The 16,398-nt window shown below is 42.6% G+C and overlaps 1 protein-coding gene across 1 annotated transcript in view; it reads left to right on the top strand.

The window, feature by feature from the left end:
- Positions 1 to 14,006, top strand: part of LOC122946146 (discoidin domain-containing receptor 2-like) — a 41,183-nt gene extending 27,177 nt beyond the window's left edge. Inside the window, exons 7-17 of the mRNA XM_044305547.1 lie at positions 1,759 to 1,945; positions 4,475 to 4,721; positions 5,165 to 5,266; positions 6,202 to 6,359; positions 6,452 to 6,647; positions 9,716 to 9,960; positions 10,924 to 11,045; positions 12,134 to 12,331; positions 12,753 to 12,987; positions 13,069 to 13,218; positions 13,671 to 14,006. Of these exons, the coding sequence (XP_044161482.1) occupies positions 1,759 to 1,945; positions 4,475 to 4,721; positions 5,165 to 5,266; positions 6,202 to 6,359; positions 6,452 to 6,647; positions 9,716 to 9,960; positions 10,924 to 11,045; positions 12,134 to 12,331; positions 12,753 to 12,987; positions 13,069 to 13,218; positions 13,671 to 13,811 (1,981 nt within the window). The 3' untranslated portion in view covers positions 13,812 to 14,006. The remainder of the gene's footprint in view (positions 1 to 1,758; positions 1,946 to 4,474; positions 4,722 to 5,164; positions 5,267 to 6,201; positions 6,360 to 6,451; positions 6,648 to 9,715; positions 9,961 to 10,923; positions 11,046 to 12,133; positions 12,332 to 12,752; positions 12,988 to 13,068; positions 13,219 to 13,670) is intronic.
- The last annotated feature ends 2,392 nt before the right edge of the window (positions 14,007 to 16,398 follow it).

The following is a 16,398-nucleotide window of genomic DNA, read 5'->3' as shown; positions in this document are numbered from 1 at the left end:
ATATGGCACCCCTCAATCAGTATTTGGCAGAAACAGGTATATGGCACCCCTCAATCAGTATTTGGCAGAAACAGGTATATAGCACCCCTCAATCAGTATTTGGCGGAAACAGGTATATGGCACCCCTCAATCAGTATTTGGCGGAAACAGGTATATAGCACCCTTCAATCATGGTTTTTGTGGAAGAAGGTATATAGTACCCCTCAATCAGTATTTGGCAGTAACAGGCATAATGCACCCCTCAATCAGTATTTGGCGGAAACAGGTATATAGCACCCTTCAATCATGGTTTTTGTGGAAGAAGGTATATAGTACCCCTCAATCAGTATTTGGCAGTAACAGGCATAATGCACCCCTCAATCAGTATTTTGTGGAAACAGGTGTATCGCAGCCCTCAATCAGTATTTTGTGGAAACAAGTGTATCGCAGCCCTCAATCAGTATTTTGTGGAAGAAGGTATATAGCAATAGCACCCCTCAATCAGTATTTTGTGGAAGAAGGTATATGGCAGGTATATGGCACCCCTCAATCAGGATTTGGTGGAAACAGCTATATAGCACCCCTCAATCAAGATTTTGTGGAAGAAGGTATATAGCACCCCTCAATCAGTATTTGGCGGCAACAGGTATATGGCACCCCTCAATCAGTATTTGGTGGAAACAGGTATATAGCACCCCTCAATCAGTATTTGGCGGAAACAGGTATATAGCACCCTTCAATCAGAATTTTGTGGAAGAAGGTATATAGCACCCCTCAATCAGTTTTTGGCAGAAACAGGCATATGGCACCCCTCAATCAGTATTTTGTGGAAGAAGGTATATAGCAATAGCACCCCTCAATCAGTATTTTGTGGAAGAAGATATATGGCACCCCTCAATCAGTATTTTGTGGAAGAAGGTATATGGCACCCCTCAATCAGTATTTGGCGGAAACAGGTATATGGCACCCCTCAATCAGTGTTTGGCGTAAACATGTATATAGCACCCTTCAATCAGGATTTTGTGGAAGAAGGTATATAGCACCCCTCAATCAGTATTTGGCGAAAAGAGGCATATGGCACCCCTCAATCAGTATTTGGTGGAAGCAGGTGTATCGCAGCCCTCAATCAGTATTTTGTGGAAGAAGGTATATGGCACCCCTCAATGAGTATTTGGCAGAAACAGGTATATAGCACCCCTCAATCAGGATTTTGTGGAAGAAGGTATATCTCAGCCCTCAAGCTGTTTTTTGGGGGCAACAGATATATCACACCTGTTGCAATTAGTTACTCCAATAGCGTTTGTCCCTTTATCTAGTGGTATTGCAGCAGAACCGCACACAACTGCTGCACAATATCACACCCCTCTGTATTTCACACCTATACCAGTCCTTAAAAGGACTTTTGTGGCCCTATTAGCTAGTGTTTGGTGTCCCTAACTGTCCCTGCTCCAAAAACACATAATGTAAAATGGCTGCCAGATCGGGTTCTGTTATAGGGTTGGAGGTGAGTCCATGTGCTGAAACTTCTCAATTGGCTGTCCTGTCCCACCTGATGGATGTGTCATGGGTCAAAGTTTGGTGCTATGCAAAAAAATATGGCGCGTGCGAATATTGCCATATGTTTGCATGTTCAGCGAAACGCAAACGAGCAAAGTTCGCAGCGAAACCACCGCCGGGCAAACCGCAAGGCCAACTCCTCTGCATCTTCTTCTCCCGCCACCCATGTGCACTGATATGTAGACTATCCTGCATTCATATAATTCTGGCCTCTACCTACAGGAGGCTGTTTGATGGTTTGGGTCAACTGACAGATGGAGTGCTTGGATTGGACGACTTTACTCAGAGCCACCAGTATCGTGTTTGGCCTGGTTACGATTACGTCGGCTGGAAAAATGAAAGCACACGCGACGGTTATGTGGAGATAGAGTTCCAGTTTGATGGACCCAGAAACTTTACATTTATGAAGGTAAATGAGACACTTTCATGTATGTGCTGCTACTAACTGGTACATTGCTATCATGAGAATAACCAGGGGGGACATTCTTATCAACATAACCAGTCTCTTGAGGTCATTCTCACTACTGTAAACTATCTTGACAGGTCATTCTCACTAGTGTAGAAACTGTCTCCTCAGGTCATTCTTATTTCTGTAAACTGTCTCTTCTTACTATTGTATAACCTGTCTTCTCAAGTCATTCTCAATACTGTATAAACAGTCTCCTTGGGTCATTCTCAGAATGAGAGGTTATTCTCATTCTTACTACAGTGAACTGTCTCTTTATGTTCCTCTTATTACTTCAAACTTGGGTAACTTTCTTGCTGTAAACTATCATATGAGGTTATTGTAAAAATTGAAATCTTCTTCTAAGGTCATTTGCATAGTTGTACATTGCCTTACTACTGTAGACTGTCTCCTCTTGTCAGTCATATTAGAGTGAAGTAAACATCCAGCAGGTTAGGATATATAAATATAGGGGGTTAAGTATTCAAAATTATTGTGATCCAGCTACATAATAATAACCCTAACAAAATTTGTATAGATCAATTTTATTACTATTAAAGACAAACATATTGTCCACACATGTCCAAGCGCACACCAGACCGTCAAGGTGATTAGGCCAGAGTGTATGTGAAAAATAGCCCTAAACTGCAATTCCTAAGACTAGGCCCTAAGCCCAGGGGCGGCTCCTGATGGTGGAGACCCCCTGTCCTCGAGCCTAACTGTACACTCCTGATGTACCCTATTAGATAAGGTTATTAAAGGCCTTGATTATATATGGTGGGCTGGTGTAGGCGTGGACAAGGAGGATCAGTAACGAACAATGCACAGTGTATACAGCCCTGTTGATACAATTGACCAGCAGGTACACGGTGCAGTAAACTACAATTAAATAAATCTAAAGACACCAAGAAAGAGAGGGATAGTAAGTAATATCACAGACCTGATCTGTGTATAACCCCAACGCGTTTCCCCCACGGTGTGGGATCATCAGGGGGTGGATAAGAATAAGGTAAATAGATAAAGAAAAAAAGGGAAAACCATGTCAGACGGAAGGAGGCCCAAACAGTGTTGGCGTATCCATGATATATCCGTCTGGCAGGTGGTGTCAAACAAAGACATACAAGGTTAAAAGATTAGACCAAGTGATATTCCTGGGAGGTCTTAGAGGGAAGAGAACAATACCAGACGTCTTGATCTATCAAGTATGTGCATGTCACAGCGAACAAACAAAGATGGATGTTAAGTCAAGGCAAATTATAGAGCACACTGGTGGCCAGGATTGATACCAGAAGGTACGAACCGCAGTCTTCAATATACTGGTACTCTCAGTCTTATTACTAGTGTCCAAGGGTTAACTCAAAACCAGCGTGACGATACACTTATGATGTAGATTGGATAACGTAGCCCGGCCCCTCAGGATATGGCCATCCACTAGTTAAAGTCCATGTTGGTGGTGAATCCCTCAGGTGCAGTAGATGTACTTGCCCTCCCAGGGTCCAAACGATTGTAGTTTACTGCACCGTGTACCTGCTGGTCAATTGTATCAACAGGGCTGTATACACTGTGCATTGTTCGTTACTGATCCTCCTTGTCCATGCCTACACCAGCCCACCATATATAATCAAGGCCTTTAATAACCTTATCTAATAGGGTACATCAGGAGTGTACAGTTAGGCTCGAGGACAGGGGGTCTCCACCATCAGGAGCCGCCCCTGGGCTTAGGGCCTAGTCTTAGGAATTGCAGCTTAGGGCTATTTTTCACATACACTCTGGCCTAATCACCTTGACGGTCTGGTGTGCGCTTGGACATGTGTGGACAATATGTTTGTCTTTAATAGTAATAAAATTGATCTATACAAATTTTGTTAGGGTTATTATATTTTAGAGTGAAGTGTCTCTTGTGGGTCTTTCCGACTGCCATACACTGCCATGTCAGATCATTCTCATTACTTTAAACTAGGTCTCCCAAACTCATTCTCATGCTGGAAACTGTTTTAAGAAATAATCTGCAGTACTGTGAACTTCTCAGGTCAATCTTATAATGTAAACTGTCTCCTAAGGTCATTCTCATACTGTAAACCCTCTACTGAGAGCATGAGCATGCTGTAAACTGTCTCTTGAAGTTATTCGTATTGCTGTAAACTTACTCCTCAGGTCATGCACATTACATTATACCACCTCCTTCAGTCAATCTTAGTACTGTACACTGTATGCCGTGGTCATTCTCAGTACTGTACTCTGTCTCCTCAGGTCACTCTCATAGTTGTAAACTATCTCTTATGGTTATCCTAATTTCTGCAGACTGTGTTTCTGAAGTAAGATTTCCTTTGCACAGTGCAGTGCAGGGACGTAGGGAGGAAAAGCCATGGTGATTTACTATAGAGCAGGTAGCCATGGCACACAAAGGTTAAAACATGGAACTGTAAGTGTCAGTCTTCACTGCACTTCTGGTATTCCATTCCTGAACCAGTATGTTTTCTCTTGCTTTTCCAGGTCCACTGTAATAATATGTTCACCAAGGGGGTGAAGATTTTCCAGAGGGCCGAGTGCTTCTTTAAATCTCGACAACAGTCTGACTGGGAGCCGGACTCAGTGGGGGTGGTGACTGTTCTAGATGACAAGAACCCCAGTTCTAGATTTGTCATGATCCCTTTACAACAGAGAGTCGGGAGCTTTATCCTCTGCAAGTTCTACTTTGCGGACACGTGGATGATGTTCAGTGAAATCTCCTTCCAGTCAAGTGAGACATTTCATGTTCTGTGTCTTGTGTCTTTTTGAGAGCAGCTGTGCTGATATACAGATGTAGCAGAGCTAAAAGTTAAGACCAAACTTAGCTCTGCTACATTTGAAAACTTCCTCATCACTATACTTAAATCTCTTCATACGTGTCCATGCAGCAGTGTGTTCCGACCCCTCTTCTCTCCCAGCAGCACAGTCTTATCATAGAGATATTGGGCCTCACAACTAGTCAGCCCTCTTCTCGTTTTATTTCTCTGTCCATTGGAAAAAATGAAAGCTGGATTCTGATTGGTTGCCATGAGGACCAGTGTTTCTATGATAGCACTGAGCCGCCAGAGAACAGGGGCAGGAAGTGTTGTCTTGGGGACATAGTCATGAAATGTCTTCTTGTATAAGAGCTCACATTTCACATGTTAATTCTTGTCGTATTCTTCTCCCCATCAGACATGCATTTTGAAGTGCCTGCCATTGTTACGCTTCCTCCAACTACTGTCAAGGCTGCTACCACTGAGATCCCTATGCTGAACGCTACTGAGAGGAACTCTGGTGGGTGATATGTACTTGATAACTGAGCACATATTATGACCTCCACAATTTTCTAGCACCCGCTCCCACCTTTACTGTCCTCCATTGCGTACTCATTGCTAGCTTACTATGTGCGCTGAAAACTTTCTGTCTAGAAACTCTGAACTCAAGCACTCTACCTGCCTACCTATGTATGCCAACGACCACATGTCCAACTATGAACACAAATCTTCATGGCCAATGGCCACCACTCTTCCAACCATGAGAACAACCCTCTCTCATGGTCAACCACGACTTATATAATCATGAGCACAAACCTCTATCATGACCAACCATCACTTTTTCAACCATAAGAACAAACCTTTCTCATGGCCAACCACCACTTGTCCAACCCTGAACACAAATCTCCATCATAACCAACAGCCACTTGTCCAACCTCTACCACAGCTAACCACCAGTTATCCAGTCATGAGCACAAACCTCTATCATAGCCAACCACCAGTTGTTCATCCTTTAACACAAACCTCCAACATGGCCAACCATGAGCAAAAACCTCCATTGTGACCAATTACCACTTACCCAACCAAGAGCACAAACCTCTATCATGGCCAGCTACAACTTGTCCAAACATAACACAAACCTTTATCATGGCCAACCACTAGTTGCACAACCATGAGTATAAACCTCCATCATGACCAATAATAACTTGTCCAACCATGAGCACAAACCTCTATCAATGCCAACCACCAGCTGTTCAGCCATCAACACAAACCTCCGTCATGGCCAACCTTCAGTAATCTAATTAAGACGTCAACATTACGTTAACATGCCCACTTATAAATGCGAATGACCAACACTAACATTCTAGGCATTTGACCAAGGCAATTTGACCTAGGAAAGTCCACCTACCAGACTATGACCACCACTAACCACAAACTGTCCATTTCCTTTTCCAGAAACTACTTTCCCATTCACCATCAGCAGACCACTGGACAAACCGAATGAGCCAAAAACCTCTGTTCTGATTGGCTGTTTGGTGGCCATAATCCTTCTACTGCTCATTATCATAGTCCTAATCCTGTGGAAACAATATATACAAAAGAGACTAGAGAAGGTAAAGTCCTTGGGGTCTGCAGTAGTATCAGAAGATCCTTGAGCTCCTGAATTTCTTTCTAATTATAACATGATACTGTTCATACTTTTTAGGCTCCACGTCGAATCTTGGAAGAAGACGCCACTGTACGATTGTCCTTCTACAGTTATACTATTGGCAACAACCAGACACAGATCCATCAGTCCAACCCCACTTATGAGAGAATCTTTCCTCTTGATCTTGACTATCAACAGCCAACCAAACCACTACGCAAACTACCTGAACTGTCCCAGAGTGCCGAGGATTCAGGTGCGTAATATACAACATGAGATTCCCTCCTGTAGAATATATCTTCAGGACACCAATGGTGGTTTATTTAAAAACAAAAGAATGATGGAAAGGACTGTACCAACTACAACTCTAATACTGCCTCTATGTACAGTACTGTAACTATTATAATACTGCCCCTATCTACCAGAATATAACTACTATAATACTGTCCATGAATATAACTACTATAATACTGCTCCTATGTACAAGAATATAACTACTATAATACTGCTCCTATATACAAGAATATAACTACTATAATACTGCCCCTATGTACAAGAATATACAGTCATGTGAAAAAATTAGGACACCCTTTGAAAGCATGTGGTTTTTTGTAACATTTTTAATAAAAGGTTATTTCATCTCCGTTTCAACAATACAGAGAGATTAAAGTAATCCGACTAAACAAAGAAAACTGAAGAAAAGTCTTTTCAAGATCTTCTGTAAATGTCATTCTACAAAAATGCCTATTCTAACTGAGGAAAAAGATAGGACACCCTCACATGTATTCCCTCTTAAATTGGCTCAGATCTCACACAGGTATATCACACCAGGTGCACATAATTAGTAGATCGTTACTCTGCATGTTGAATGAGGCTTGCCCTATTTAAACCTCAGACATTTAGTTTGGTGTGCTCCTGACTGTTGAAGTGAGAGTGAGCACCATGGTGAGAGCAAAAGAGCTGTCAGAGGACTTCAGAAAAAAGATTGTAGCAGCCTATGAGTCTGGGAAGGGATTTAAAAAGATCTCAAAAGATTTTGAAATCAGCCATTCCACTGTCCGGAAGATAGTCTACAAGTGGAGGGCTTTCAAAACAACTGCCAACATGCCCAGGACTGGTCGCCCCAGCAAGTTCACCCCAAGAGCAGACCGCAAGATGCTAAAAGAGGTCTCCAAAAACCCTAAAGTGTCATCTCGAGAACTACAGCAGGCTCTGGCTACTGTTGATGTAGAAGTACATGCCTCTACAATCAGAAAGAGACTGTACAAGTTTAACTTGCATGGGAGGTGTGCAAGGAGGAAACCTTTGCTTTCCAAGAGAAACATCGAGGCCAGACTGACATTTGCCAAAGATAAAGTTGACAAAGACCAGGACTTCTGGAATAATGTTCTTTGGACAGATGAGTCCAAAATTGAATTATTTGGACACAACAGCAGAGGACATGTTTGGCGTAAACCAAACACAGCATTCCAAGAAAAGAACCTCATACCAACTGTGAAGCATGGAGGTGGAAGTGTCATGGTTTGGGGCTGCTTTGCTGCAGCAGGACCTGGTCAGCTCACCATCATAGAATCCACGATGAATTCTACTGTGTATCAGAAGGTGCTTGAAGAACATGTGAGACCATCAGTTAGAAAATTAAAGCTGAAGCGGAACTGGACCATGCAACATGACAATGACCCAAAACATACTAGTAAATCAACCAAAGATTGGCTGAAAAAGAAGAAATGGAGAGTCCTGGAATGGCCAAGTCAAAGTCCAGATTTGAATCCCATTGAGATGCTGTGGGGTGACTTGAAAAGGGCTGTACGTGCAAGAAACCCCTCAAACATCTCACAGCTGAAAAAGTTCTGCATTGAGGAGTGGGGTAAAATTTCCTCAGACCGATGTCGAAGACTGGTAGATGGCTACAAGAACCGTCTCACTGCAGTTATTTCAGCCAAAGGAGGTAACACTCGCTATTAGGGGCAAGGGTGTCCTATCTTTTTCCTCAGTTAGAATAGGCATTTTTGTAGAATGACATTTACAGAAGATCTTGAAAAGACTTTTCTTCAGTTTTCTTTGTTTAGTCGGATTACTTTAATCTCTCTGTATTGTTGAAACGGAGATGAAATAACCTTTTATTAAAAATGTTACAAAAAACCACATGCTTTCAAAGGGTGTCCTAATTTTTTCACATGACTGTAACTACTATAATACTGCTCCTATGTACAAGAATATAACTACTATAATACTGCCCCTATGTACAAGAATATAACTACTATAATACTGCCCCCTATGTACAAGAATATAACTACTATAATACTGCTCCTATGTACAAGAATATAACTACTATAATACTGCTCCTATATACAAGAATATAACTACTATAATACTGCCTCATATGTAGAAGAATATATCTACTATAATACTGCCCCTATGTACAAGAATATAACTACTATAATACTGCTCCCATGTACAAGAATATAACTACTATAATACTGCTCCTATGTACAAGAATATAACTACTATAATACTGCCTCATATGTAGAAGAATATATCTACTATAATACTGCCCCTATGTACAAGAATATAACTACTATAATACTGCTCCTATGTCCAAGAATATAACTATTATAATACTGCCTCCTATGTATAAGAATATAACTACTATAATACTCCTCCTATGTACAGGTATATAACTACTATAATACTGCCCCTATGTACAAGAATATAACTACTATAATACTGCCTCCTATGTACAAGAATATAACTACTATAATACTGCTCCTATGTACAAGAAAATAACTACTATAATACTGCTCCTATGTACAAGAATATAACTACTATAATACTGCCCCTATGTACAAGAATATAACTACTATAATACTGCTCCTATGTACAAGAATATAACTACTATAATACTGCTCCTATGTACAAGAATATAACTACTATAATACTGCTCCTATGTACAAGAATATAACTACTATAATACTGCTCCTATGTACAAGAATATAACTACTATAATACTGCCTCCTATGTACAAGAATATAACTACTATAATACTGCTCCTATGTACAAGAATATAACTACTATAATACTGCTCCTATGTACAAGAATATAACTACTATAATACTGCTCCTATGTACAAGAATATAACTACTATAATACTGCCTCCTATGTACAGGAATATAACTACTATAATACTGCCCCCTATGTACAGGAATATAACTACTATAATACTGCTACTATGTACAATATGACTATTATAATAGTATCAGTGGTATAAAGTATACAATTGTGTAGATTCAGCATTAAATATTGAGATGTCACATTTATTTGCAGTGTGCAGTGGTGACTATGCAGAACCTGATCTGACCAAGTCCACCCCACATCAAGGCTTCCAGAACAGTGTCCCTCATTATGCAGAAACTGACATCGTTAACCTTCAGGGAGTGACCGGGAATAATATGTACGCTGTGCCGGCCCTCACTGTGGACTCACTCACGAAGAAGGACATCAGCGTAGGAGAGTTTCCACGCAACCAACTACGGCTCAAGGAAAAACTGGGAGAAGGACAGTTTGGAGAGGTAGAGGACCCCCTTATATACATACTCCATGTGGAATTCAACAATACACTATTTCATTGTAATGATGTGTAATGCATTGTTTGGCCGACAGATGGCACTGTTGGAGCTAAGGTGTATTGTGTCCCTGATGAAGGTTTTCTTGAGTTATAAAACAATGAAACTCCCCACACTTCTAAGGATCACTTTTTGAGAAATATATAACTGCATTTGCAGTGTAGTTCTCTCTAGCAGCCTTTGCAGGAGAATCGCCTATGCTGCTGAGAGTACAGGACACCTCCCTTGTACTAGGAGAACCAAGGTAATATAGGGAAAATAGAGAATTATATCATATTCTGTCTGTAATCCTAATGCAGTCTATACATTATTTCATTGCAACAATGTGTAATGCATTGTTTGGCCTGCAGATAGCACTGTTGCAGCTAAGGTGTATTGTGTCCCTGATGAAGGTTTTCCTGAGTTATAAAACAATGAAACTCACCAAACTTCTAATGATCACTTTTAGAGATATATATAACTGCATTTGCAGTATAGTTCTCCCTAGAAGCCTTTGCAGGGGAATCACCTATGCTGCTGAGAGTACAGGACACCTTCCTTGTACTAGAAGAACCAGGTTAATGTAGGTGAAATAGAGAAATATATCATAGTGTGTCTGTGAGCCTAATGCAGTCTAAATCAGTGCTATATACCATACTTGCCTCACATTTAATTGACATTTACACTGCCGTTTAGCTTCATCGGAGGAGGGGGAGTTTGATTTTGAGATATGATTGACGACAGAGGAGGAAATGCTTCAGGAAGCAGATATAGACCGTTTATAATTTATAGCCGATATGTGCGATATGATGTACGTTTTCGTTGGTTCATATCGGGAGATAACCAACTGATTGTCACATGTCACAAGATGTTGTTGTGGTTCTTGATGAACTTTATGCCACATATGGGCTGTATTCTCTCATCTTCCAGGTTCATCTGTGTGAGGTGGAAGGGCTTCAAGACTTCCTGGAGATGTCCTCAAGTGACTGCAGCAACCAACCAGTTCTAGTGGCGGTGAAGATGCTGAGAGCCAACGTCACCAAAACCGCCAGGTACATCATTAAAGGGAACCTGTCACCCAAAAATCGCCTATTAAGCTGTTTACAGTACCTTATAGTGCTGTATAGTCGTTTCCTGATGCACTTTTTGTTAGTTTTGCAGCATGTATGCTCAGTCAGAAATCGATGTTATATTCAGCTGCTGCCCCGTGCTTCAAGTCAGGCTTGAAGTCACGGGGGCAGCGGCCTCGGCGTCTTACATGGCCCTCTCCCCGCCCCCTGCCTCTGTGACTGACAGCCGAAATCCGATTCCGGGACCGCGCTCAACGGCCGCATGCGCAGTAAAGGGCGGCAGGAGCGCGGTCCCGGCTGCCGCGCGTACTACGCGCCGTCTTACTTTCGCCGCACTGCGCATGCGCCCGACATCCTGTATCAAACGCGCCCGCGCCCGGATGCCGGGCGCGGGCGCGTTTGATACAGGATGTCGGGCGCATGCGCAGTGCGGCGAAAGTAAGACGGCGCGTAGTACGCGCGGCAGCCGGGACCGCGCTCCTGCCGCCCTTTACTGCGCATGCGGCCGTTGAGCGCGGTCCCGGAATCGGATTTCGGCTGTCAGTCACAGAGGCAGGGGGCGGGGAGAGGGCCATGTAAGACGCCGAGGCCGCTGCCCCCGTGACTTCAAGCCTGACTTGAAGCACGGGGCAGCAGCTGAATATAACATCGATTTCTGACTGAGCATACATGCTGCAAAACTAACAAAAAGTGCATCAGGAAACGACTATACAGCACTATAAGGTACTGTAAACAGCTTAATAGGCGATTTTTGGGTGACAGGTTCCCTTTAAAGGAGCACTGCAGAAGGATACAGTGGGTTATGCAGGTTCTGCGGGGGCAGAGCATGACACAGGGATGATCTCTTTGGTGTGTTATGCTCCTCACCTTAGGCCCTGCACTATGCAGAACATCCATGAGATCCTGAGATATGACCATACACATGAGATAACTGTCAGCTATCACTCCAGATCCTCCCATACATATGCATGATTGGCTAGGCTGAGCATGCATATGTAGTGATTAGGAAGCGGGAAGAAAGACACTTCGAGAATGAAAAAAATCCAATTGTTGTGTTTTTTCTTTTACAGAAATGATTTTCTGAAAGAGATAAAGATAATCTCCAGGCTCAAGCACCCGAATATCATCCGCCTGCTGGGCGTCTGCGTCCGGGATGACCCCCTCTGTATGATAACGGAATACATGGAGAATGGAGATCTTAACCAGTTCCTGTCCCAGAGGGAGATCCGCAGCCAGTTCACCACTGCCAATAATATTCCGTCTGTAAGGTAAGGGACAAGGGGCAGACGTACAGCAAGGAGGGGCCCTATCTGGGGCCCCCCTGGTTGGTTCATGCCATGTACTATTGCCCATCTCTGCACTGCTTCCCGCCTTGTGTTGCAGAAATGGGCATTGTGACATTTTGCTCATTTCTCCCTCGCTTGTTGATGGGCTTATGAATATGGCGATGCCTGTCCATAGGAATGGGCATGGATGTAAATGTCCGGCCTCTGTCTGTCCTAAAATTTGCATTATAGGTGCCCAACTACAAGGTCCTACAAGGGGCCCCAAAGCAAGAATCAGAATGGGCTACAGCCATAGGGGCTCAGCTGTTAGGCCTCCTGCATTGCAGCACTGGGGTCTTGCATTGGACTTCTACTGCCCCAATCAGGTCATAAGTAAATGCCCCCCTGTGTCTTCCACCCGCAGCCTCCACAACCTCCTGTACATGAGCACGCAGATCGCTGCCGGGATGAAGTACTTGGCCTCCCTGAACTTTGTACACAGAGATTTGGCCACGAGAAACTGCCTGGTGGGGAACAGTCACACGATTAAGATAGCAGATTTCGGAATGAGCCGGAATTTATACAGCGGAGATTATTACCGTATCCAGGGGCGCGCGGTGCTGCCGATCCGGTGGATGGCCTGGGAGAGTATCCTATTAGTAAGTGACTGACACAGGACTGAGGTCTTATACTCCGAGGGAGCCCTCCATTCTGAATCCTGATCTGTGTTGTGTTCTTAGGGAAAGTTCACCACTTCCAGTGACGTGTGGGCGTTCGGGATCACCTTATGGGAGATCTTCACCCTCTGTAAGGAGCAACCGTACAGCGTCCTGTCAGATGAGCAGGTGATCGAAAATACTGGGGAGTTCTTCAGGGACCAAGGACGACAGGTAATGACATGACCCATATCAAACTGCTTAACTTATACCAGCTATAGGTATATAATTAGATAAGGAGATACCCAGGTTATACCAGCATGGTCCATATCACTATATACAAGAAGATGTATAACTTATACCAGCTGTACATATATAATTATATACAGGAGATGCCCAGGTTATACCAACATAGTCCATCTCACTATATACAAGAAGATGTATAACTTATACCAGCTGTACATATATAGTTATATACAGGAGATACCCAGGTTATACCAGCATGGTCCATATCACTATATACAGAAGATGTATAACTTATACCAGCTGTATATATAGAATTATATATAGGAGATACCCAGGTTATACCAGCATGGTCCATATCACCATAATTTATACCTATGAATATCATTAGCTCTTAGGCCGAGATGTCTCCATGTTGATATTTGTTGTCTCTGTTTTTTTAGATCTATCTCTCTCAGACACCTCTCTGCCCAAGTCCTATCTTCGACCTGATGATGAAATGCTGGAGCAGAGACATCAAAGATCGACCCACGTTTGAGACCATCCACCAATTCCTGATAGAACAACTGGACTCCATTGTGTAATCTGTGTACAAGGAACACTCCGAGAAACACTTGACCCTGAAGAGGCAAGCTCTTGTCGTAACCGACTCATCTGGAGCTATACTGGACGTGGCCTTTAGTTATCTAGATGTAGATTGTAGAAGGACCAAGAGATAATGTTATCCTGAGGCGCTGGTAGACTTCCTGGGACCCCACCGGAACCCTCAGTCTCTAAAAGAGTTCCAAGCCCCTTGAGATGTCAAAACAATTGACTCCAGAGGGGGTAGAAGATGTAACATTGCACTTCCCCAGAAGGGGAGAAACCAGCTGGGATTGAGGACTGGAAATAAGATGTGAGAAGTAGGACAGTTTCCCACTGAAAAAAGTACCACTACATTCTGTGTGTATATATCTATATATATATGTGTATGGGGTGTGTGTCCATCTATTGGGTGATCATATTGCCATGACACAGATCCAAAACCTTGCTATCTTGAGGTGGAAGTAGTTTAGAGAATAATTGAACAAAGAGATTTTGTGTGATGGGACCAACTAAGGCAGTTGAGTTTTGGAAGCCACCTTAGATGCCACCACCCAAAAGATATATGGTGCGTTTGGGAGTGCTCCGTCTGCTCTAGATGCCATGTCCCCACTTTTTAGGGATTTTTTTTAATGAATGTAAATATAGAAAGATAAATTTATAAATATAGTCACATGACAGGACTTGTTTGACTGTCTTCGATGTTGATGTTCAGTTTATGGCTCATCTAACCATTCCCTAGACTAATCCTTGTATGTTTTGCGACCCCCTCATTTTAACTCACCCTTGAGCTCTCCTTATTCATTTGGATTTGTAATATGTATTGCTACCTATGTCAGTGGACAACTAAGCAGTGAGGGTCTTGAGACCAGTTCAAGAAAAAGCAGAGATGGTGGTGTCACAACCCTCCCCGTTGGGGAAGAGAATGTCCCTTTTCATGGCTATAGTGTGACACTTTTGTCCTTATGGACTGAATGTGTTGTAATTGTACAGATCTGGTTATAAATTCATTCAAGGCTATATGTACCATAGTAGAAACTAATGGAGAGAGGGTCTAAACTCAGATTGACCCCATTGACTGTCCTAATGGGTATTGTAAGACTGCAGATTTCTCCTCCTATTCATAAAATGGGTGAGGAGGGATTATCTTGACGTTCATGCTGCCCTCCTCTTTTGACTTGAGGCCTAAAGCTTAGATGCCCCTGTTTTCCAAACTGAGGTCTCTCAAATCCCCAAATTTCCATTCGGAGCAGCCATTCCAGTCAGTCTTTAGGTAATTACCTCCCCTTATAACCAGCCTGGGTGGTACTAACGTGCACTTAGCAGACTGCTGATGAAGCCAATATCGGATTTTTGGCTGTATGTCAATGCGTTTCTTAAACAGTCGTGACAATTTATGTAAAAAATGTAGCTTAGTCCTTTCTTTGTTTGGTTTTGTGAAACATTGTACAGGATAGATATGCGACAGACTGCAAAATTTGTGTTTTAACTGAGCAGGTGGGATGGCTGGGTATAGAGTTTTCTGTGGGTCGATCAGTTATTACATTTTTTATAATTCCATCATTTTTGTAATTATAACTCCACTAATTAAAATTGTATCTTGCTCTCAGATTTAAATCCTCCCCTACCAATGTGACCTAAAATGGCTCTTCTCATGCATTGCTCAGCAGGGGGGAGACAAAGAGCAACAGGAGAAAGATCCTCCCAGGTCAATGAGAATATGAAATCTGTGCTATAGTTTTTGTACTATTTAAGTTGGAAAGTTTTTACTCTTCCATTGATGCCAATATCGATATTAACTGGAACTTATTTTTAAATCACTTTGGTTGTAACTGTTGCTTTGCCTGTCATGATCTGATTCTTGGTTGACCAACCAGGTTGAAGAACTTGGATTGAAATCTCTCAAATAGCCATAGCAGAGGGCCCCCGGTGTGGCCCATCCATGTCCGGTCACTTACTTCAGTGGCCGACATGGAATAATCCTTGTAGGGCCAGGGGATTCCAGAAGCCAGTCTCGAGACAGCACCTACAGTTGAGTGAATGGTCTAATGGATGACCTGTTTGGAACCATAGAGCCTTTCAATCATGTGTCAATTGGTATTTCCACTCCATACCATACCCATGACCTATCTGTGTAGTAGAAAGATGATGGGATTTCTAACCCAAAAGGTCACAGATGGTATGGTTACCATCTTCCAACCTTTACTAAGACATGCCCATTTGACTATGGTGGTGATACTGGCTCAAGAGACCATCAGTTGCCATATTATATCTTCTTTATGGGAGTTTTTAAAGGTCAAGTTGAAGCATCACCATGTCGGTCAATACAAGTGAAGAACATCTCCCTATTGAAATCTGGGCTTGTCTAGCAAAGTAATCCTAAGTGTGGTCTGGGTAAGCTCTGCATCAATTAACCTTTATCCCTCCCTGAACTATTGCATTCATGTGCAAACAAGAACATCTTGGCAACCAATCCCATTATAATCCCACAATAGCTGGGATGGTTAAATTTCTGCATTTTTGGGATTGTACATGGGATCGTACATCGTAGCCCTGGCAATGATCCAGGTGAATCTGTAAAATGGGCAC

The sequence above is a fragment of the Bufo gargarizans genome, chromosome 9, assembly GCF_014858855.1.
Source record: "Bufo gargarizans isolate SCDJY-AF-19 chromosome 9, ASM1485885v1, whole genome shotgun sequence".
Lineage (NCBI taxonomy): Eukaryota > Metazoa > Chordata > Amphibia > Anura > Bufonidae > Bufo > Bufo gargarizans.
The sequence above is the reverse complement of the archived record's forward strand: the minus strand, read 5'-3'. Positions and strand labels throughout refer to the sequence as shown.